The 24,488-nt window shown below is 31.2% G+C and overlaps 1 protein-coding gene across 18 annotated transcripts; it reads left to right on the forward strand.

The window, feature by feature from the left end:
• The first annotated feature begins 7,665 nt into the window (after positions 1 to 7,665).
• LOC107631244 (nucleolin 2-like) lies at positions 7,666 to 11,733 on the forward strand. Of its 18 annotated transcripts, none has more exons than XM_088509811.1 (9): positions 7,674 to 8,196; positions 8,755 to 8,849; positions 9,189 to 9,275; positions 9,374 to 9,418; positions 9,663 to 9,780; positions 10,231 to 10,319; positions 10,450 to 10,537; positions 10,631 to 10,722; positions 11,227 to 11,733. In XM_088509811.1, the coding sequence occupies exons 3-7, from the start codon at positions 9,226 to 9,228 to the stop codon at positions 10,484 to 10,486; spliced, it is 339 nt and encodes a 112-aa protein (XP_088365937.1). In that variant the 5' UTR covers positions 7,674 to 8,196; positions 8,755 to 8,849; positions 9,189 to 9,225; the 3' UTR covers positions 10,487 to 10,537; positions 10,631 to 10,722; positions 11,227 to 11,733. The 18 variants fall into 18 exon arrangements, with proteins under 18 accessions (XP_088365930.1, XP_088365936.1, XP_088365927.1 ...); XM_088509814.1 differs by having other exon boundaries at positions 7,674 to 8,188; XM_088509813.1 differs by having other exon boundaries at positions 7,674 to 8,180.
• Positions 11,734 to 24,488: the final 12,755 nt, after the last annotated feature.

Genomic DNA, 24,488 nt, shown 5'->3' on the forward strand with positions numbered 1-24,488 from the left:
AAATTAAAAAATTAGACAAATTACATAAATAAATAAAATAGAACTAAAAATTACTCGATTACAACTTTTGAATAATAGGTACATTTTTATTCTAAACTTATTTGATGTAAACCGCTTTTGTTTTGAGGTATAAAAAATTAGAAACTGATACTAAAATTTCAGTTTTTGTTTCTAAAATTTTAGTATTTGAGTATCTTAAAAAGTAGAGACTCAGAATACTAAAATTTTTTAAGATATAGACTAAAACTTTAATAAAATTTTTTACTTAAAATATCCTCATTTCAATTAATTAATTTTAACTTTATTTTTTTTATAAATTAAATTAGAACTTCATTCTTATTTCAATATCTATCTCCTACATTATACCAAATACAACACTGAGACTTATTTCAATCTCTGTCTCTCAGTTTCAATTTCTAAATCTTAATCTTTCAATTTCTGTCTCTCTTCTAAACACTACCTAAACATCTCAATTTATTCATATCTATTATTTCATTCCGTGTAGCTTTGGAAACTGAACTATAAGCATAACTGATGATTATTTCCAACAACATAACACTACATAGTAATAGTCATAATAACCTTATTTTCTTCCTTCAATTTTTTATGATAATTATCAATCTCCTTTTTTATTACAATCTTATATAGATGGGCATATGAATATTTAGTTGACTTTAACTATATATTTTTGTTGGATTTATATTTTAAAAATATAATAAATAAATATAATCTAATTATGAAAATAAAATAAAATCAATCAATAAACTTTAATTTTGTTAGAATATATTAGGATGAATTAGTTTTTATTAGAATTATTTAGCATATTTGAATATTTATTATAGGATATTATATTTTTATTATTTCGATTTTCTTAATACTTATAAATACTTTTTTATATTGTATCATTCTACACAATTTAAATAGATACAAACCTTTTTTTTACTATTTTTTCTTATTTTCTAACAAATTTGATAAAAAGAGATATAAAATAAAGTATGATGTACAATGATGTTAAAACAATTTTTCTTATCCATTAATTTTTTTTATTCAGTTTAATTTGATTATAAAAATAAAAAACATTAATAAACTCAACTATATATATTCTAATTACAAAAATTAAATATTTTTATTTTTGGAAGACAAAAGATTGAAAATAAAAAAAATTAATTATTTTAATTTCACCTCTTATAAAAAACATTAGATAATAAGATTTTGTCTTATATTTATAAAAGTCAACATAAAAAATCAAATAGGCTTATCAAGTTTATATACATTTGTTTATTTTATTAGAAAATTAAAAAAAAATCGAATAAAACTGATATTAATTTTATTCAAAATATATAGTTGAGTTTTTATTCAAATTAAAGTCAGATAATTAAATTGAATCACAAACACTGCCCAATGTAAACTGAGTTTAATTTAATAAATTTGATCTCGTAACAAAAAATTTAATGAATAAAAAGAAAAATTATTTTAAACTTATTATACATCTTACTTTATTTTATATTTCTTTTTCTCAAATTAAAATTTATTGGTTGACTTTATTTTATTTTTATAATTAGATTATATTTATTTATTTATTATATTTTCAAAATATAAATCAAACAAAAATATATAGTTAAAGTCGACTACATATTCATATGGTCGTCAATATAAGATTGTCATAAAAAAGAATGTTAATTATTATCATGAGAAATTGAAGGAAGAAAATAAGGTTATTATTTCTATTACTTATAGTATTATGTTGTTGAAAATAACATCATCTATTAATCAAAAAAAAAAAAAATCATCATCTATGCCCATGGTTCAGTTTCCAAAGCTACATGGATGTGAATCCCCGACTCCCTTACACGTAGTTTTTTATTTTGCTATTTATTTTATGTAAAAACTCTTTTAGTCTCTAACAATTTATTTACAATTTAATATAAGTATAAATTACGATAATTTGTAATAGTTTATGTATAAATTTTAAAATATTTATATTCTATAATAATTTATATAATTAAAATAAGTTTTAATATATGTTTTAAATATTCGTAATATGAAGAATTTAAGTATTATTTAAAAGATATTAATTTATATTTTTAGAATATTTTAATTTAATTTGATGTATTTTTATTTTGATTATTTAATTACTAGATTGGGCTTTATAATTGTGAGTTTAGAGTTTTTTTATATTTTAACATAATAAGAGATTATAAATATCTCATAAACAAAGGTAGTCGTAGTATAGAATGATTTAGAGGTTTAAATTTTTTTTTTTGTTTCGTAATGAAACCATTGTGCAAACAATTGAGGTTAAAGAGTCTCTCTTGTTGCATGAAGGAATTGGATAGAAGATTGAGGAGTTATGGCGTTGACAAGTTAGGTTGAGGAATCCTTTCTTGTTGTGTCAAGAAATTGGGTAGAGAATAAAATAATTCTCTTTGTACTCAATTTCAATATATCCTTTTTGTTTTTATTTAAATTTTAATTTATCTTTTTTTATTTTGTTTGAATCTTTATCTTTTTGTTTATCTTTTATTTCTTTATCAAGTTCAAAAAATATAATCATTATCCAAATATTATAATTGAGTAATTTTAAATTCTACTTTATTTATTTATGTAATTTACTTTAAAAAAGGATAAATAATTGTATATTATCAATTAAATTTTAAATATTTAAAATACCCATATATTTAAAAAGTTTTTGCTTTTTATAATAATTTTAAATTTAAAAATTATAAATTCAAATTATTTTATGATTCAAATATATTAAAATTAAGACACTTATCTTAGAAAATAAAAATTATACAATTAATTTATGATTTGGATTTCATTCAAATCAATTTATTCTTATAAATTAAAAATTCAGATATAAATAATTTTATGTAAAATTAATAATTAAAAATTATTAGATAATAATTTTATTAAATTTATTAAATTATTTAATAACTTTTAATTATTAATTTTATAGGAACTTAATTGTAGTTGGTTCCATACTTTCTCCTAATTCTGAAGTATAGGTGCTGGTTAATTAGTTGGCAAGTACTTGTTACAAATTACACTATGCTCCCTCAAAATATTCATGTTTGGAGAAAAGAATGGCAAATAATAGCAAATTAGTAACATTAATTTTTTTCTACTTGTTTTGTTAAATAATAATGAATGAAATAGTTTATCAAGGGTAATTTATGTATTTAAATAAACTTTCAAGATAAATTACGTAAATATAATAATTGACATTCTTTATATGCGTGCATTTTTTTAAATTATGTAAATCACGCATTGGCTAATTATATACCATTTCAGTCGAACAGAAATCGCTCTTATACGTATAGCGGTTTATAATAAAAAAAAATGAAGAAAAAACTGCTACAAACAGAAAATATCAAGCGGCTAAAATAGCTTTGAGTTGCAGCAAATTAAGTGAAGTTTGGTTTGAGAAGGAAAAAATAATAATTTATTTATTTATAAGAGATAACAATATTTTTTCACTTTTTTTAACAAATTTATATAAAATATAATACAAAAAAATCATATAAAAAATGATATTATCAATGCAAATTCAATTGATCATTGATTTTTTATATATATAATTTTAAATGAGTAATAAATAAATAGTGAATATATACTAATTGCAATAATTAATTAAAAATAGTCGATGATAGTTATGCTATTTAATTGATTAATTAAAAATAGTAGATAATAGGCATACTATTTTATTAATTATTATAATTATCATTTTTATTTTTTGTATAAGATCTTAAAAGAAAAAATAAAAAAATAAAAATAAAAATAAATAAATTCTATGTTTTTAATCGAAAACTTAATATATCAAATTGTATAAACTTTGCATTTTGGGATTGTTCGTATGTTTGAACTAGTAAATTATCCGGTAATTTTTATAAATTTTATACACTTTCATATATTAAAAAATATTTTAAATTAACAATATAAAGTTTATTTGATTTATATTTTTAATTTTTAATATTTTTTTGCTTTTAAAATCTTATAAAAAGATAAAAATAATAACTACAATGATTAATAGGTTTCGCTAGAAAATCAATTAGAAAAATAGTTAATTAGTTGAAAAATAAAAATTCTATTATAAAAAAATAACTTTTTTTGTCCTAATTTTTTGAGTTAGAACGAGAGAAACTAAAAGATTAATGAGAATTGTAAAAAAGAAAAATGATATCATGGGCTAAAGGCCCAAATAAAAATAATAAAAACACTTCTAACTTTTGAAGAAATCAAATCCTATACTATCATAGTGATGCAATGTAGCCTCTAAGCGTAGCATATTATTACCAAAGAAAAGGAGGACAGAAAAATTAAAGAAGAAAGAAAAGAAGATGTAAGTTGAGGAGCAGGAATGGTTATTAGCAAGGTTTTGAAACTGAATCGGTCATCGAACTGCTCTAGTTACTGATTTATTGGTTTATAAATTTAACTAATTTAACCGTAGTTGAACTGAAAAAATTGTTTTATAATAAAATAATAAATAAAATATAAATAAACAAACAAAAACTATACGATTTTATCAATTTACAAATTTAAAAGATTTTTTAAAATACTTTTAAAATATATATTTTCAAGTACTTTTGTCATTATCATCTTTAATTTTACACTCATCACTCAATTAAAAAAATCCACAACCTTAATCCTTTATGATTTCTTTTGAAAAAATAAAATCCCATTCAAGAAGGAAATCATTTAGGGGTGGCAATGGGGCAGGTTTTTGCTCTACCCGATCCCGCTCCACTTTACAATAATCTGCATAAACCCGTCCCGCTTCTACCTGCGGGTAGTAAATGGTTGAACCCTAATCCGTCCCCGCAGGTATCCGCCCCGCCCCTACCCGCCCCTATAATTATTAAAATCTAATAAATAAAATTAAATTTCAAAATGTATATAACTATCATCACATACATAACATAAATTAAAGTAAAATTTTAAATATAATACAATATTATCAATCATTTTACTAATTATTTTATATATATTATACATATTATATATTAAAATTATATATTATATATATACCGGGACAGGTAGTACCTAAATCCGGCCCCGTCCCGCCCCGCCCGCCCAAAAACCCGCCCCGAGCGGGTAGGGGCAGGGTGGGTACCCGCGGGTTCGGGTGGTGTTGCCATCCCTAAAATCATTGCTGTAAGTAATTGAGAATATTTGTGAGACTCAGCACCAAGACATAGAACAAGCATACATAAAGAGCAGTATCAAATAATCCAGTTCTCAATTCCATGAATCATAAACAAAAAGGTGTCTAAATATCTACAGAATCAATCAAATTTAGCATTAAAAAGTATCAAAAACTAAATTTTGCAATTAAAAAATGGAGTAAAAGACATTAGTAATGAGAGTGGCTTGAACTACCGTCTTCTGCATCAGAAAAATACACTACCATCATCATCATCAATCCCAAGACCTCCAACAACAGCATCATCTTCATGATTTCCTTGCTCTAAATCAATAGCATGGGACATCTGTTGTTTGTTAATTTTTTGAAAGCATCAATTTGGTTTAAAATTAAAACATAGCAACAAATAATCATCCTAAAGTCTGAAACCAACAAATTTATCAACAAAAATTCAAAAATAACATACTTATAAATTTAAAAACAGCAGCAGCAGAGTAAAAAATCCATTTTTAGCAATAATTTTGACAACAACACAAAATCAATTTCTTTGATTGATTTCACATTCAAAAAATCACTAATCAGATTCAGAACAGACTCAAACAGAGCAATAATAGTACAATCCAATTACAATATCATAGCAATCCACTACCCAATAATCTCAACAAACAACATCCAAACAATTAATCATGCTTTAACAATTAATCATTTAATCATGTTTCAAGTAAAAAAATTTTCAACAATTAATCATGCTTCAGCCTTCAAGCAATTAGCTTCAACAATTAATCATACTTAAAGCAATCAGCTTCAACAATTAATCATTTAATAATTCTTTAAATGGGTGTTGACCCGGTCTGTATACGAATGGTGTTGCTGAATGAAGTGATGAATGTAGAACCAATAATTAATCATACTTCAAATAATAACAGCAAGGTTTAGAAGTTAGAACCAACAATTAATCATACTTCAACAATTATTATTACAACAAATTAGACTTATACCTAGGGTTAGTGGAAGACAGAGAAGAATGCAGAGCTGGCGGCGACAGAGACAGTGGCTGGGGTGGAAGGGTTGAATAGAGCTGGCGCCGACGGGAAGACACTCGCGAAAGCAACTGGCACTGGCGGTGGCTGCGATTTCAACGGCTGACAGGAAAGCTGGCTGAAAGGAACTTGCGACGGTGAGTGACTTCCACGGACCTTGCAACAACGGCGATGGCTGAACGGATGTTGCGCCGGAAGCTTGAGGTGGAGACTGGAGACGTGGGAACTGAGAGCGAGAGGTGAGAGTGGAGGGATGGAAGGGAGGCTCGAGAGTGGGTTTGTGCTGTGGGTGTCTAGGGGAAAGACTAGGGTTCCTTTTTTGGAGCCAAGTCAAAACGCTGCGTTTGAAAAAATTTCAAAAACCGGCTAGGTTGCGTTTCAGTTTGACCGACCGGTTTTCGGCCGGTTCGACAGTCTAGTTTCGGTTTTTGAATTTGACGGTTTTACTTTCTATCCGAATCGTGTTTGTTAATGGTATTCAGTTTGATCGGTTCGAACCGATTTTCAGAACATTGGTTATTAGGAGTAATGATGGAGTTATTGTGGCAGCTGATATGAGAATCTCAACCAACTTAAGCGTAGAAGAATGAAGCAGAAACAACGGCTTGCTACTTGGGCTGAAAATTGGCTTTTGAGTTTTGAGCACTGGCTGAGAATCACTACATTGAGGTAGCTCAAGCACAATAACAAATATAACCTTAGAAGAATGTCCCAAAGTTCTGTGAGAGTTACAGTGCACAAACCTAGATTAACACTGAAGCAAGTAATAATTTTCCCATCAGAATCTCGCAGAATACCTCCACAAGCCATTCTTCTATCGTTGGAAAATGAACTATCCGAGTTGAGTTTGATGGACGGATGCTTCGGGAATATTTAGATTGAGCATGATAATAATCTTTGACCAACTGAAAAATAAGATCATGAATTCTGTCTTCTGCTAAAATTTTGTCTTTGTTAAAATAAAAGTGTTTTTTCGAGACCAAAGAAAGTTTATAATAGTAGAAAAAAGAAGGGATCATGATACTAATTTTTATATATTATGATACATTCACTACAAGAAAAAAGGTCTATGGCCACGCTTTAAAAGCGTGGCCAAAAGTAGTCAATGGCCACGCTTTTAAAGCGTGGCCAAAAGTAGTCAATGGCCACGCTTTTATGAGGGTAGCGACTGAATAGAGATTTGGCCACATTTTTTCTTGCTACGCTTTAAAAGCGTAGCGAAAAGGGTCAATGGCACGCTTTTATGAGAGTGGCAATTGATTCGAGATTTGGCCACGCTTTTTTGCTACGCTCAAAAAACGTAGCCATAGAGAAAAACAGGCACGCTTTTAAAGCGTGGCGACAATTTTTGTTATAGGGTCATTTTAAAAGCGTGGCCGTTTCCTCCAACTCTTTTGGCACGCTTCAAAAGCGTGGCCAAAAGGTTCCCCAAAGAAAAAAAATTTTAGAGAACTCCCTTCGAAATTACTAAGTTACAATTGCAATACACCATCTACTCTTCCAAACTTTAGCTTTCCCCTTCTTTGAATTGCCTTAGCTCATTCAGATTAAAGAACCCTAAGCCCTCCACGCACGAGGTGATGATTGCTCCTAACCCTAACCTTGTCTTCATTATGCCTCACCCCATCCCACTTTTCATTGTGCCTCACGAAGAACCCCCTGATCGCGATGAAGAGCATCATATCGAAGAACCCTAACCTCTCTTCATTGTGCACTCCGCGAAGAACGTCGCCGGCGCGCGTGATGCTTCTGTCGGCAATCCCTCTTCTGGCACCCGTAACCCTCCTTTGAGTTTCTTCTCTCTTCTCTCGACACTCTCTCCCTCAAGCTCACTGTGGCTCACCTCTCTCACGGCTGGTCTCGCCGTCGACCTCTCTCTCTCTGGTTTCACGCTTCTCTCGCGACTGTTTCAGACTTAAGCTCGTCGCAAGCTCTGTCGCTCTCTGTCACCATCGCAAGCTCGTCTTCTTGCTTAGGCTGTCAACGCTTCCTTTGTCGTGAGTTGGTCCGTGGGTAGGGGAGTTTCAGCTTCCTTCAGCCCTGTTATTTCTTTTTCAGTTTCATTATTATAAGTCATCAGTATATCTTGAATTTGTTGTTGAAAGTTGAGATTGTTGCTGAAATAATGATTCAATTGATTTTGTTTTACTGTAAATCATATTCCGAGAATTTGAATTTAAGTTTTTGTTACTGAAAGCTATTCTACTTAAATTTGTTGTTAAAAATGATCAATGAGCTGAATTTGTTGCTGCTAAGTTGAATTGTTACTGAACATATCGCTGAGCAATTTTTTGTTGTTGGATAACGTCACTGTTCTTTTAAGTAGCAAGTAGGTTTAAACTTCTAATGAAATCAGTGGGATTTATTTTAAAAATTACAGTTTTTAATATACGAATGTTTTAAAAGTGCATGAGTTGGTTATGGCTGTGTTATGTTGAATGTGTTTGTTAAATTGATTTTTATTGTTAAAAAATGAACTAGGTTGCTGTCTTCTTATTAAGGTTGATAAATTAGGAATTGGGAGGATCAAATTGAGTTAGATGGAGAAGTGATTGAATTGAGTTACCGCAGCTCGTAGGGGTTCTATTCCCTGGTGGCAATTGCTGAGAGGAAGCGTAGAGAGAAGCTCAGCCAACGGTTCATTGCTTTATCTGCCCTTGTTCCTGGTATAATGTTTCATTTCAATTAAATAAGCATGACTAATAATTTTATTATTTTCAAGGATTTTTTTTAGTTTATAAGTTTTTGGTTAGATTAGAATTTCCAGTATTTATCTTTTTCTTTTGTAATCTCCATCTGATTGCTCGTGTCATTTATTTCTGGGCCTTAGTTTCCTACTTGTATTATGTAGTGTTAATTGCTATTGTTCTCTCTTCCATTATATTCAACTTGAATTTCTCAATTTAAATATCTGAATTATGTACTATTTTTTTTAAATATTTTATACTATGTGAACCATTGTTTATTATTTTGTTGTGTTCAATTTCTTTTGCTATTCACTGTAGACTGTAAAAGTTTCAAAAGAAGGCAGTTATAGTTCAGATGACAGTGATGAGGAAGAAGAAAAACCTTCTAAAACTCCTCAGAAAAGTGTAAGCATCTCGCTTTGTATTTTAATATCGCTGTTTGAAGGCTTGTTTTGCTTTGTCTTGTGATTGTGCACTAAATGTATTTTCCTCGTGTGAAACAGGCTAAGGATGTCGAGATGGTTGATGCTGACTCAGCAAAGAAAGTTGTATGTTACTGGTCTCATTTTTTTATTCTTTTTAAATGTTCTAATATCTTTGATGGTAATATATCTTTGCTTTGCAGTCTAAAACCCCTTCTACACCTAGTGTTGCAACAGGTGGATCAAAGATACTATTTGTTTGAAACCTGTCATTTAGTTTGCAACGATCTGACTTGTATGTATTGTATATCTTATATTTCCTTGTTTATAGTGTATTTTTTTCTTATGATGTCATGTTACTGTTGTTCAGTGAGGAGTTTTTCAAAGATTGTGGAGAAGTAGTTGATGTTCCTTTTTCAGTTGACGATACTGGGAGGTTTAAACGCTTTAGACATGTTGAGTTTGCTATTCCAGAGGCAGCACAAAGTGTAAGCTATTGCTCCTCAAATATCTACAGAATAATAAGTTATCTGTGGTGGTTGCATAGCTTTTCCTAGCTACTTTTCTAAAACCAGTCAAATATATTAAGTGTTAAAATTAAATAATTTCTTTTTGAGTACTTGTGTTGTTGGAAGTTATTGGCTGCGTTAACTAATTATCATGTTTTTTTTATATGAAGTTAATTTAATTGTTGTAATATCATTCATTTTGAAGCTAATTTTTTTCCAACAACTGCCTTGCTATTTCTATGCTGTTAACTAATTGCTATTGCTTTATTGATTTGTTTTCTCCTCCATAGTGTTGTTTGATATGCATCACTGCAATCTATTTTTTGGTTACCCTCCATCCCTTTTTACTTTGAAAAGATGTTTAAATTATGTATTTGTTGATTTATTGGGGTTGTGTATTAATAATCCTTTTGGTTTTCATACTTGTAGGCTCTTGAATTGAATGAGCATGAGTTGTTGAATCATCCTGTTAGGCTTGATTTAGCTCGTGAAAGAGGTTCATATATCCTTGGTGGCAGGTAATTATTATATCTTCTCCTCTCTCTCTCCTATGCCTCATATCTACTTCTATCACCTTTTTTTCCGCTCCCTTTCATGCCTTGCTTCCACTTATTTCCTTCTCTTTATCATTTGTAATACTTGTTTCAGTTTCAGCAATTCCTTCCAGAAAAGTGATCAGCGTTAAACTGGTCAAACTATATTCATAAGGGGTTTTGATAAATCTCTTGGAGAAGAGGTAATTTTATTTCTATCATGTCTGCTGCTGCTTCTCTTGCATGTGTTTCTTTTTGCAATTCATATTTGAATACTGCCAAAATTGTGGTTGCAGATAAGAGCTAGCCTAAATGAGCATTTTGGTTCCTGCAGGGAGATCTCGAGGGTGTCAGTCCTAAAAGATTTCGAGTCTGGAGGTCCTAAATGGTTTGTTTCTTCTTCAAATCCTTTTTCTTTTTTGTTTATTTTTATTGTGAAAGATTTGCTATTTCATTTTTTGTGTATCCTTTTTGTTTCTCAAGTTGGATGCTCAAAATGATTGTGTTACGTGTTGCTTTGAGTTTAGCAAATTGACACCAGGTGTAATTTACAGTTTTGCCTACATCAACTTCAAGGATTTTTCTAGCATGAAGAAAGCTCTAGAACTCAATGAAACTGAACTTGCTGGTGGTTATTACCTCTCTGTTGAAGACAGAGTGTTTATTATTAATTTTGATAGTGTTTATTATTAATTTGACAGAGTGTGGCGTTGGCTTTGATATGATAATTAACTAAAAGTTTAATTTCTTTATCCATTTATTTATTATTAATTTTTATTATTTATAGCTTGAGAATGAGGACATGCTCTATCTACTTTCTATTGATGATGATGAAGAGCAGTGCATTCAAATACCATGTTAATTTTTGGTTATCACTGCTAGTATTTAACAGGTTATGGTGGTTGATGCTGAGGCATACACCTATGATAATGAGGTCATTAATAAAGCTGAAGCAATGGGAAAGCCCAAAAATCCTGAAGAAGAAGCTACTGTGGAAACTACTAGAGCCATAAAACATCATCAAGAAAGCTAAAGCAATGGGGAAGCCCGAAAATCCTGAAGAAGAAGCTATTATGGAAACTACTAGAGCCATAAAAGCTTCTCAGTTGTTGCTAAATACCATTGAAATCCTGAAGAAGCTGGATGCTGTACGTCTCTTAGCACATAGTGGAGGATGATGATTAGTTTGGTGAATTGGGTGCACATATGTGAGGAGGTTGATCAAAATTATTGTTAGATAGGATGGCAAAGTTATTGGAGTTGTAATTCATGTATTAGGAATACATTGCGAAGTTGTTATCACTTTGATTTTTGATATTTTGTTATACTGTTACGTGATTAAACATTTTTTTGTGACAAGTTATGTATGTTGAATTAGTGGATTTAAAATTATTGGTCATTGTCTAAATTTTAAAATTATCTATTAATTTTGTAAGGTTTTATTACAAAGATTAAAAAAGATTAAAAAAAACTATAGGTTATTGAACAAATTTTTTGCCACGCTTTAAAAGCGTAGCCGTGTGTCTTGCTATTGGCACGTTTTAAAAGTATAGTTGTATCTCTCTACATTGGCATGTTTAAAAAGTGTAGCCATATGTCTTTCTATTGGCATGCTTTTAAAGCATGGCAATCTTTAAAAGCGTGGCAAAAAATAAAGCGTGGTGAAAGTTCACCAAAAGCGTGGTGCTAAAGCAACCGGCACCCTTGCAGTTGTGACCCTTTCAAAAGCATACCGGTAACTCAAAAAATGTGGCGAAAAGTTATCGCTACGCTTTTTTGACTTTTCGCCACACTTCAAAAACGTAGCAAAAGACATGTTTTCTTGTAGTGATTTTAGAGAATTTCAAATAATGAATTTCAATTTTGATCACATACTATATTTTATTTTTAGTTCAACTTTCACTACAACTATGAAAGAGATTTTTAACAAAAATTCTCTAACCAAATTATTTGTGTAACAGCCCAGGCTACCTGCTAACACGATATTGTCCGCTTTGGTACACAAGGCCTCACGGTTTTGCCTTTGACGATAGGAATGATAGCTGAAGCTCCCCACACTCACTCGTCAAAACGCGTCATGTTAGGGAGAGGTATCCACACCCTTATAAGACATGCTTCGTTCCTCTTCCCAACTAATGTGGGACCTTACAATCCACCCCCTAAGGGAACCCATCGCCCTCGTTGGCACATCGATCCGGTCTCTAGCTCTGATACCATCTGTAACAGCTCAGATCACCCGCTAGCATGATATTGTTCGCTTTGGCACACAAGGCCTCACGATTTTACCTTCGGTGATAGGGATGGTAGCCAAAGCGTCCTCCCGCGCACCACACTCACTCGTCAAAACGCGTCATGCTAGGGAGAGGTATCCACACCTATAAGGCATGCTTCGTTCCCCTTCCCAACCAAGCCCAGCGCCCTCGTTGGCACATCGATCCAGGCTCTGGCTTTGATACCATCTGTAACAGCCCAAACCACCCGCTAGTACGATATTGTTCGCTTTGGCACACAAGGCCTCACAGTTTTGCCTTTGACGATAGGGATGATAGCCGAAACCCCCCACACTCACTCGTCAAAACGCATCATGTTAGAGAGAGGTATCCACACCCTTATAAGGCATGCTTCGTTCCCCTCCCCAACCGATGTGGAACCTTACAATTTGCGCTCCTCCATTTAATAAACAAGCATGATGTTAGTTTATGTTAACGAAAAGTTTTGGAAAATAAAAATTTTTAATTAAAAATTATCAAAATTTATTATTTTTTATTTTATTTAATATATTTTATAATAAATAAATATTAAATAAAATAAAGTTAAACTATTTAGACTGATTTTTTTTTGTCTCTTTATTGTTACCGAAGAATTAATATCAAAGCGGATAAAAACTTAAAATTTCATAGTTGAATGGTAAAAAGTTGAAGACTCGAAGGGATAGTTATACTTTGGCGAGTAAATTTATATTTAAATAAGTAATTAAATATATAGTCAAAGAAAAATTCAATATGGAAGATTTGATGCATGCCTGCATGCGCTTTATATATGCTAAATTAACAAATCACGCTTCCTAAGTTTTCTATATCAACCTACGTGTCACATATAATAAGCGCCCTCAAATCAATTCATGGTTACATTATTAACACTTTATTATTCACAGTATGAATAAGTCATATGTATTATGAGACTTGTTATATATACAATTTTTTTTTTTGCATATAAGTCTATACAAGTCAGTTTAAATTTAACAAAAATAACTTTTAATTTAAAAAGCGTATAAACACGCGCTTCCTCAACTTTGAATAGAGAAATAGTTTTTTCTCAACGTTTGTATTCTACGTTCTTCCTCCTACTCCTTCTCCTTCTTCTTGTTTGCGTTTTTATCTTCATCGTGGTTCTTTTTATTATTGTTATTGTTGCTGCATTTTTTTTCACCTCCTCTTTCTATTAATTTTGCAACATTATGTATTTTTTTTCTTTGTTTGATTTTTTCTCTCAAGAAGAATTATAAGAAAACGAAATAAGAAGATGATGAAGAAGAAGCAGTAGAAGATGAGAAGGAGGAAGAGGAAGAGTTTTGAATTATGCAAAACTTATCAGAATAAAAATACACCCAAATATCTTCGCGTTATACCCAAATTTGTTGCAAATACAGAAAAATATTTCTTCTAATGCTGCATTTTTTTCTTCTTCTTCTTTTTCTTATTTTTTTCTTTTAGTTAAATAAATGTAAGTTCATCCTCTTCCAAGTAATTTTGTAACATTATGTGTTTCTTCTTCTTTGTTTAATTTTTTGTTTTTATTCTTATTAAGAGAGTAAAACAAAAAAAAACTTGAGAACAAAAAAGAAAAGATGAATAATAATAAAAAAAAAAAGATGGTGATAATAGAAAAAAAAAGAAATGGTAGAAGATGAAGAGAAAGAAGAGGAAAAGTTTTAAATTATGCATAACTTATCAGATGAACACAAGCAATCAGTCAAAACAGATGAACACTAAAGAAGAATAGCCCTTATTTATAGTTGAATTACTTAGCGAGTAAAACTTATCCAGCTGATTAATTATCTCTGTAGCTGAATTACTTTGCGGATGAAACTTATCCAAGTGATTACATATCTATCTTCGTATATCCAGTTATAATCGAATCTTTTTTAAATCATATATTTTGATTTTTGAATTTTGAATTTTAAATAATCTATTTTCATCTTCTATTTATCTATTTATATATAATTATAATTGTAATTCTTTTGTTGCTTGAAGAATTGTGATTGTGTGCACTTGTTTAATTTTGATAAACACCCGTAGGATTATAAAAATAAAATAAAGTCAATCAATAAACTTTAATTTTATTAGAATATATTAGGATCAATTAGTTTTTATTATAATTATTTAACATATTTAAATATTTATAAATATTTTTTTATATTGTATTATTCTACACAACTTAAATAGACACAAACTTTTTTTTACTGTTTCTCTTACTTTCTAACAAATTTGATAAAAAGAGATATAAAATAAAATAGGATGTATAATGATGTTAAAACAACTTTTCTTTATCCATTAAATTTTTTTTTATTCAGTTTAATTTGATTTTGAAAATAAAAAAACATTAATAAACTCAACTATATATATTCTAATTACAAAAAGTAAATATTTTTATTTTTGGAAGACAAAAGATTGAAAATAAAAAACATTAATTATTTTAATTTAACCTCTTATTAAAAACATTAGATAATAAGATTTTGTCTTATATTTATAAAAGTCAACATAAAAAATCAAATAGGCTTATCAAATTTATATACATTTGTTTATTTTATTAGAAAATTTTCAAAAAAAAAATCGAATCAAACTGATATTGATTTTATTTAAAATATATAACTGAGTTTTTATTTAAATTAAAGTCAGATAATTAAATCGAATCACAAACACCGCCAATGTAAACTGAGTTTAATTTAATAAATTTGATCTCGTAACAAAAAATTTAATGGATAAAAAGAAAAATTGTTTTAAACTTATTATACATCCTACTTTATTTTATATATCTTTTTGTCAAATTAAAGTTTATTGGTTGATTTTATTTTATTTTCGTAGTTATATTATATTTATTATTTATTATATTTTCAAAATATAAATCCAACAAAAATATATAGTTAAAGTCGACTAAATATTCATATGGTCGTCAATATAAGATTGTCATAAAAAAGAATGTTGATTATTGTTCCGGGGTTTACCTAGAACCAGATGATTGGACTCGAATGGAAGGCTCAAACGTTGAAAGAAGGTGGCCTCCGACTTATCCTACGTCAGCGAGTCACCGTTCGAGTTGTGTGTTTGGAAAGGTGGGGGTGGTACCTGCAAGACACTCCAATGCCTAAGTCAGCAAAGGGTTAAGCAGGTTTAAGTGTATTGGAACCTAGATGTACCTGAGTGTGTCAGGGTATTTATAGGAGACGGGCCAATAACCACTGCTGAAGTAGTTCCACTTCTGATGGTGGATAACCGTCTATTTATCTTAGGGTTGTTGGGATCTCCCTTCTATAAGTGGGAGAGAGATTTACGGAGGCAGATATTCACTTAGATAAGTGTTAAGTGCCTGCTTACGTCGAACCGGACCTCTTGAAGGAGGTCGGATAAATGGTGAAGGCCAATTTGATGGAATGAACCTTTTAACTTAATTTGGGCCTGGCTTATGGTTTGGGCCAGGGTATGAACAGTGTCCCTATTCGAGGTCAAACTTTATGAAGTCGGACTCGAGCAATTAGATGACCAAGTCGAAGTGCTGAGCAGTTTAGTAGTTTTAAGGTCTGAAGCCAAGGAGGTCGGTCGACTCAACATGATTTGGATAATGTAACATTTTCGTAACGTTACTCCGTAATCATTTGCGCACTTTTTCCGTGTGGTATCACTTTGTTGTAGTGTAGTTGTTACTTTCCTAAGCATTGTCGTTTGGTGACCTGATATTACAAGTCACTTTCACATTCTGTATGACTTGCTCTCTTTATACGACTTGTTTTTGACCAAGTCTTTTTTTCTAGAAGTGATTTGTATAACTCATTCTTTCCGAGTTATTTAAGGCTTGTAAACTCTGTATGACTGATTTTAGCACATCTTGCTTAACCAGAGAATATTTGGTGTCATAATTTCGTATAACTCGTTGAGTTCGAGTTGTTTTGCATGACTTGTTATAAATTTCGGGAAGGTGATTTGCAGTAAAACAAGTCATGCAAAACAACTCGAACTCAACGAGTTATACGAAATTATGACACCAAATATTCTCTGGTTAAGCAAGATGTGCTAAAATCAGTCATATAGAGTTTACAAGCCTTAAATAACTCGGAAAGAATGAGTTATACAAATCAGTTCTAGAAAAAAAGACTTGGTAAAAAACAAGTCGTATAAAGAGAGCAAGTCATACAGAATGTGAAAGCGACTTGTAATATCAGGTCACCAAACGACAATGCTTAGGAAAGTAACAACTACACTATAATAAAGTGATACCACACGGAAAAAGTGCGCAAATGATTATGGAGTAACGTTACGAAAATGTTACATTATCCAAATCATGTTGAGTCGAACGACCTCCTTGGCTTCAGACCTTAAAACTACTAAACTGCTCAGCACTTCGACTTGGTCATGTAATTGCTCGAATCCGACTTCATAAAGTTCGACCTCGAATAGGGACACTGTTCATACCCTGACCCAAACCATAAGCCAGGCCCAAATCAAGTTAAAAGGCTCATTCCAGCAGATTGGCCTTCACCATTTATCCGACCTCCTTCAAGAGGTCCGGTTCGACGTAAGCAGGCACTTAACACTTATCTAAGTGAATAACTGCCTCCGTAAATCTCTCTCCCACTTCTAGAAGGGAGATCCCAACAACCCTAAAATAAATGGACGGTTATCCACCATCAGAAGTGGAACTACTTCAGCGGTGGTTATTGGCCCGTCTCCTATAAATACCCTGACACACTCAGGTACATCTAGATTCCAATACACATAAACCTGCTTAACCGTTTGCTGACTTAGGCATTGGAGTGTCTTGCAGGTACCACCCCCACCTTTCCAAACACACAACTCGAACGGTGACTCACTGATATAGGATAAGTCGGAGGCCACCTTCTTTCAACGTTTGGGCCTTCCATTCGAGCCCAATCATCTGGTTCTAGGTAAACTCCGGAACAATAATCAACATTTTTTTATGACAATCTTATATTGACGACCATATGAATATTTAGTCGACTTTAACTATATATTTTTGTTGGATTTATATTTTGAAAATATAATAAATAAATAAATATAATATAACTACGAAAATAAAATAAAGTCAACCAATAAATTTTAATCTGACAAAAAGATATATAAAATAAAGTAGGATGTATAATAAGTTTAAAACAATTTTTCTTTTTATCCATTAAATTTGTTGTTACGAGATCAAATTTATTAAATTAAACTCAGTTTACATTGGCGGTGTTTGTGATTCGATTTAATTATCTGACTTTAATTTAAATAAAAACCCAACTATATATTTTAAATAAAATCAATATCAGTTTGATTCGATTCTTTTTCGAAAATTTTCTAATAAAATAAACAAATGTATATAAATTTGATAAGCCTATTTGATTTTTTATGTTGACTACTTTTATAAATATAAGACAAAATCTTATTATCTAATGTTTTTAATAAGAGGTTAAATTAAAATAATTAATGTTTTTTATTTTCAATCTTTTGTCTTCCAAAAATAAAAATATTTGCTTTTTTTAATTAGAATATATATAGTTGAGTTTATTAATGTTTTTTTATTTTCAAAATCAAATTAAACTGAATAAAAAAAATTTAATGGATAAAGAAAAGTTGTTTTAACATCATTATACATCCTATTTTATTTTATATCTCTTTTTATCAAATTTGTTAGAAAGTAAGAGAAACAGTAAAAAAAAAAAAAAAGTTTGTGTCTATTTAAGTTGTGTAGAATAATACAATATAAAAAAATATTTATAAATATTAAAAAATTGAAATAATAAAGATATAATATCCTATAATAAATATTTAAATATGTTAAATAATTATAATAAAAAATAATTGATCCTAATATATTCTAATAAAATTAAAGTTTATTGATTGACTTTATTTTATTTTTATAATCCTACGTGTGTTTATCAAAATTAAACAAGTGCACACAATCACAATTCCTCAAGCAACAAAAGAATTATAATTATAATTATATATAAATAGATAAATAGAAGATGAAAATAGATTATTTAAAATTCAAAATTCAAAAATCAAAATATATGATTTAAAAAAGATTTGATGATAACTGGATATACGAAGATAGATATGTAATCACTTGGATAAGCTTCATCCGCAAAGTAATTCAACTACAAAGATAATTAATCAGTTGGATAAGCTTTACTCGCTAAGTAATTCAACTATAAATAAGGGCTATTCTTCTTTAGTGTTCATCTGTTTTGACTGATTGCTTGTGTTCATCTGATAAGTTATGCATAATTTAAAATTCTTCCTCTTCTTTCTCTTCATCTTCTATCATTTCTTTTTTTTTTCTATTATCATCACCATCTTCTTGTTTTTTTTATTATTCATCTTTTCTTTTTTGTTTTACTTTCTCAAGTTTTTTCTTGTTTTACTCTCTTAATAAGAATAAAAACAAAAAATTAAACAAAGAAGAAGAAGAAACACATAATGTTACAAATTACTTGGAAGAGGATGGACTTACATTCATTTAATTAAAAGAAAAAAAATAAGAAAAAGAAGAAGAAGAATAAGAAAATGCAGCAGTAGAAGAAATATTTTTCTGTATTTGCAGCAAATTTGGGTATAATACGAAGATATTTGGGTGTATTTTTATTCTGATAAGTTTTGCATAATTCAAAACTCTTCCTCTTCCTCCTCATCTTCTACTGCTTCTTCTTCCTCATTTTCTTATTTCATTTTCTTATAATTCTTCTTGAGAGAAAAAATCAAACAAAGAAGAAAAAAATATATAATGTTGCAAAATTAATAGAAAGAGGAGGTGGAAAAAAATGCAGCAACAATAATAACAATAAAAAGAACCACGATGAAGATGAAAACGCAAAGAAGAAGAAGAAGGAGAAGGAGTAGGAGGAAGAACGTGGAATACAAACGTTGAGAAAAAACTATTTCTCTATTCAAAGTTGAGGAAGCACGTATTTATACGCTTTTTAAATTAAAAGTTATTTTTGTTAAATTTAAACTGACTTGTATAGACTTATATGCAAAAAAAAAAATTTGTATATATAACAAGTCTTGTTGAGTTAAGAAATTAACTAAATTAATTAGTGATGACAAACATTATTTTTGGGTAAAATAAATAATTAGTGTTGATTAATTTTAATTGCATATTACTAATTATTTATAAAATTGTTGCAGGCCAAAATTAAATTTTATAGCCCAAATGTAATGTAAAGCAAACAGCAAGGAAGGTGGGCTGAAAACAAAAATTAGAAGCCCAAGGAAAAGCAAAGAAAGAAGCCAAAGGAATCAATGGGCCAAACGGGTTGCTTAATGGAAAACTGATCCAAGCCCGTGTCCATCCCACAAAGCTTCTCATACAAGATTGAAGCCTTCATTCCCTCTCACTTGCTTTTACCAAAGCAACGTACACTTCTCTGTCTCAGTCAAATCACAGAAGCAAGGAAAAGTGCTTAGTTCCTAAGCTAGTCATGAAAGAAGAAAGAAAGAGAAAGTCCAAGCTTGAAACTCAGAAGTCTAATCAACCATTTCAAACCAAATCAAGCTTAGGTTAAAGGTAACCCATTTTCTCATACATGCAACACACTTTCTTCTCTTCATCTTCAACTCTCTGTATCTCCATTTTGAGCTATATGGAAAAGAGAATTTCTATTTCTCTCTGCTGTATATCTACAGTATTAAACAAGACTTGGGGACCAAGTTAGTTTTTAAGGGCTCAGATCAAGTTGACCATTGGAAGATTTCTATGGTTGCTGTTTTATGGCTTTCAGCCAAGATGAGGAAGTCAGAAGCAAAGTTTCCATTATGAGGATTAATGGAAAAAAGTGAGACAGTGGGTTGGTGAAGCTCAAGGCTCAAGGTGTTGACCTTGGAAGAAGAACCAAGCAACATGCAAGGAGATAAAAAGAGGTTTGCTGTTCACTCAGAAACCAAGGAGAGAAAACCAGAGTGTGAGAACAGTGTTCTATTAGGAAGTTCCTCTACTTGGATAATGCTTTCTTTCAAAGAAGCATTCGGCCAATACTGAAGAACTGCATCTAAGGTTTGCGAATATGGTTTTGCACATAGCAAAGAGGCTGATGATGAAGTCAATCTCCTTCATGTTTTACAGATTGTAATGTACTTTTCTATGTTTATCTTTCTGTAATTTCTTGTGAGAAAAAGCATTATGAGAAAGCTCAAGTAAAAGACATGAGTGGAAAAAGGCTGAGTGAAACACTTGAGAGAAAAGCCTAGAATTATTTTCAGATTTCTTTAGGTAAGTCTGTGTCTTGTATCTTGTACCTGTGAGGTATCCATTTCTTAGTTGGGTTAGCACTAAGAGAAATAGTTAGGTATTAGCATAGCCAATGTCAAGTTAGGTTAGAACTTGAGTGTGAAAGGATTGGGTCAATCCTGTGAAATTGGTGTATGTAATACTGTTAACTATAGTGAAATTCTTCCATAGTTGTGGAGGAGACTGGATGTAGGTTGCATAGCACAAGGCAACCAAACCAGGATACATGCTGGTGTTAGCTTTTCTCTTCTCTGCTGAGTTCTATTTTCTGATATTCATGAGACAAAAATAAATTGTCTCATAAATTTCCGCTGCTGAGTTCAAACAGAACCTGAATTGAAAGTTCATTTTAAAAGGGTAATAACAGCAACTTAAAAAGAAGGCATAGATTCAACCCCCATTCTCTAAGCCTACCACAACCTTCAATTGGTATCAGAGCTAAGGTCTCAAGAATCAAGCTTAACCGCTTGGAGCAAAGATCCAATGGCGAACAACCTGGGCACAACCACAGTTGCCTACACCCTCACTGAAGGCTAGTCAAACAACCGGCCACCTTTCTTCAACGGGAAGAACTATTCCTACTGGAAAGAAAGGATAAGGATCTTCATCCAATCCATTGACTACAACATATGGAAGATCGTTGTGAGCGGTCCAAAGATCCCAACAAAAACAAGTGTTGATGGAGTGGTGACTCCAAAAGAAGAAGCTGAATGGAATGAAGATGTCAAGAAGAAGATAGAGCTAAATGCTAAAGCAATCAACCTTCTTCACTGTGCTATCAGCTTTGAAGAGTACCGGAAGGTGTCTAGATGCAAGACAGCTAAAGAAATCTGGGAAAAACTCCAGGTTACACACGAAGGCACCAAACAAGTAAAAGAAACAAGGATTGATATGCTGCGAAAAGAGTACGAGATGTTTAGCATGAAGGATGGAGAAAGCATTGATGAAGCGTTTGAGAGATTCTCAATCATAATCAACAACCTTGATGCTATGGGTACAAACTATGCAGAACAAACCTTGGTGAGAAAACTCCTTAGAAGCCTCACAAAAGAATGGGAAAACACTGCCACTGTCCTAACCGAGAGTAACAACATAAGTCCCATAACCTATGATGAGCTGAGAGGAAAACTCCTTGCCTATAAAGCCACACACACAAACACAGACTCAAAGAAAAAGGGAATAGCCCTCAAGTCACAAATAGAACCGAAAGAGAGTGAGTCTAGTGATGGTATTTCAGATGACGAACTTTTGTTTTTTGCTAGGAGATTTAGAAGGATGATGAAGAACAAGGGCAAATATAAGGGTTCAAGTTCAAAGGAGCACAAAATCGACTTGAGCAAGGTGACGTGCCATCACTGCAAGGAGGCTGGACATTTCAAGTTAAACTGTCCAAAGCTCAAGAAGGAGGACAAAGGCAAGAAGAAAAGAAAGAGAGTACTCATGGCAGCTTGGGAGGATCTTGAAAATGACTCAAATGAAGAAGAAGAATCTGAAGGAGATGACAAAGACTGCTTCATGGCTGGAAACAACAATCTTGATGAGGTAAACTATTATGATTTGACCATTGAGGACTTGCATGCTATTATTGATGATCTCACTTTAAACACATTAAAACTGTTTGACAAATACAATGAATGTAGATCTGAAAGAGATGTGTTAAGAGCTGAAAATGATTTTTTAAAAGAAAAAGTGAAGGAAACTGAATGTGCCTTGGACATTATTGAAGAAAACAGATTTCTAAAATCTGAACTTGAAAAATTAAAAGGAAAGCACATTGTGGATCCTTCTCATGAGTTAATTGCTGAAAATGAAAGATTAAATGATATAATCAAAAGGCTGAATGGTGACTTAGCAAAATTTGCTCAAGGTTCTAGCAACTTGGATAAATTACTTGCAAGTCAAAGGCCATTGTTTGAAAAATCTGGTTTAGGCTACATAGCCAAGGAAGATATAGTTTCTAACACTTCCTCTATAAAATTTGTGGCCTCTTCATCAAATACCAAATCCATACCAAACAAATCAGGTATCGGATATGTTTCAACATGTGAAGAAAAATCTGATGAAGAATACACAAATGAAGCTGAGCCTTCACCAAAAACTGGTCCGAGTTCAAACCGGCCAGGTTTGGGTTACATTTCGAAAAATGAGGCTGCTTTCAAGAAACCACCTTTTTACAACAAAACCTCATTTTCGAAAGGTAAAAATGTTCAAAAAAATTCTAGTGAAAATGCTTTTGCAAAGAGGAATAACTTTAATAAAAATCAGTTTATCAAAAGAAATGCATCTCCTCCAAAAACCAGAAAATTTCAAAACTTTAATCATTTCAAGCAATATAACTCACATCAGTTTCAGCAACACACACCAGAAAATCATTGTGTTAATTGCAAGAAATTTGGTCACTCATATGCACAATGCTTCATTGAAAAGAGAGTTGTAGGAAACAAAGTCTACAATGTTGTTTGTGATTTCAATGCACTTGGGCAACCAAGATGGATTAACTTCAAAGGATCCAAATTAATTTGGATACCTAAGGCTACTTGAAACTCATCATGCAGATTTGCCTAGCATCCAAGAACAAAAAGGACATGTGGTACATGGATAGTGGATGTTCAAGGCACATGACTGGAAGGTCAACCTACTTCATCAAACTAAATAAGTATGATGGAGGTTTTGTGACCTTTGGAGATGATGGTAAAGGTAAAATCATTGCTGTTGGAAAAGTAGATAATGAGCAATCTACTTTCATTGATGATGTACTTTTGGTATGTGGTTTAAAGCACAGTCTTTTGAGTATAAGTCAGCTGTGTGATTTAGGATATTTAGTTGTTTTCAAAAGGCTTGAATGTTGTGTTGTTAATGAAAAGACAAATGAAGTGATGTTTGTTGCCAAGCGTTTCAATAATATGTATGGACTTACTCTTGATGAACTAAAGGATCAAAATGTAGCTTGTCTTCACTCTAAAGAATCTGAAAAGTGGTTATGGCACAAGAGATTGGGCCATGCAAGTATGTTTCAAATAAACAAACTTGTAAAGAAAGAATTAGTAAGAGGTCTTCCTTTGATAAAGTTTGACAAAGACATCACTTGTGATGCTTGCCAAATGGGAAAACAAACAAAAAGTTCTTTTAAACCAAAGGAAGACATCTCTACTAAAAGACCACTTGAGTTGCTACACATTGATTTATTTGGTCCAACAAGAACTCAAAGCCTAGGTGGTAAACATTATGGTTTAGTGATTGTGGATGACTATACTAGGTTTGGTTGGGTTTTATTTCTTGCACACAAAAATGAAGCCTTTTCGGCCTTTGAACCTTTTTGCAAGAAAATTCAAAATGAAAAGGATTTGAAAATCTCTTCTATAAGAAGCGATCATAGAACTGAATTTGAAAATAATTTGTTTGAATCCTTTTGTGAGGAATTTGTAATATCTCACAACTTCTCTTGTCCAAGAACACCACAACAAAATGGTGTTGTGGAAAGAAGAAATAGAAGCATATAAGAGATGAAAAGAGCTATGCTTTGTGAAAGTAATGTTCCAAAATTCCTTTGGGCTGAAGCGGTTAACACGGCTTGCCACATTTTGAATAGAACAATCATAAGAAAACTTTTGAAGAAAACCCCTTATGAACTTTGGAAAGGATACCCACCAAACTTAG

The sequence above is a fragment of the Arachis ipaensis genome, chromosome B3 (assembly GCF_059453495.1).
Source record: "Arachis ipaensis isolate K30076 ecotype BB chromosome B3, ASM5945349v1, whole genome shotgun sequence".
Classification (NCBI taxonomy): domain Eukaryota; kingdom Viridiplantae; phylum Streptophyta; class Magnoliopsida; order Fabales; family Fabaceae; genus Arachis; species Arachis ipaensis.

Excerpts from the sequence above, each read along its gene's own strand:
- LOC107631244 (XM_088509804.1), top strand. The coding sequence starts at position 9,226 with ATGACAGTGATGAGGAAGAAGAAAAACCTTCTAAAACTCCTCAGAAAA. Across the intron at positions 9,276-9,373 it reads CTAAAACTCCTCAGAAAAGT|GCTAAGGATGTCGAGATGGT; the intron begins GTAAGCATCTCG and ends CGTGTGAAACAG. Across the intron at positions 9,781-10,230 it reads TTCCAGAGGCAGCACAAAGT|GCTCTTGAATTGAATGAGCA; the intron begins GTAAGCTATTGC and ends TCATACTTGTAG.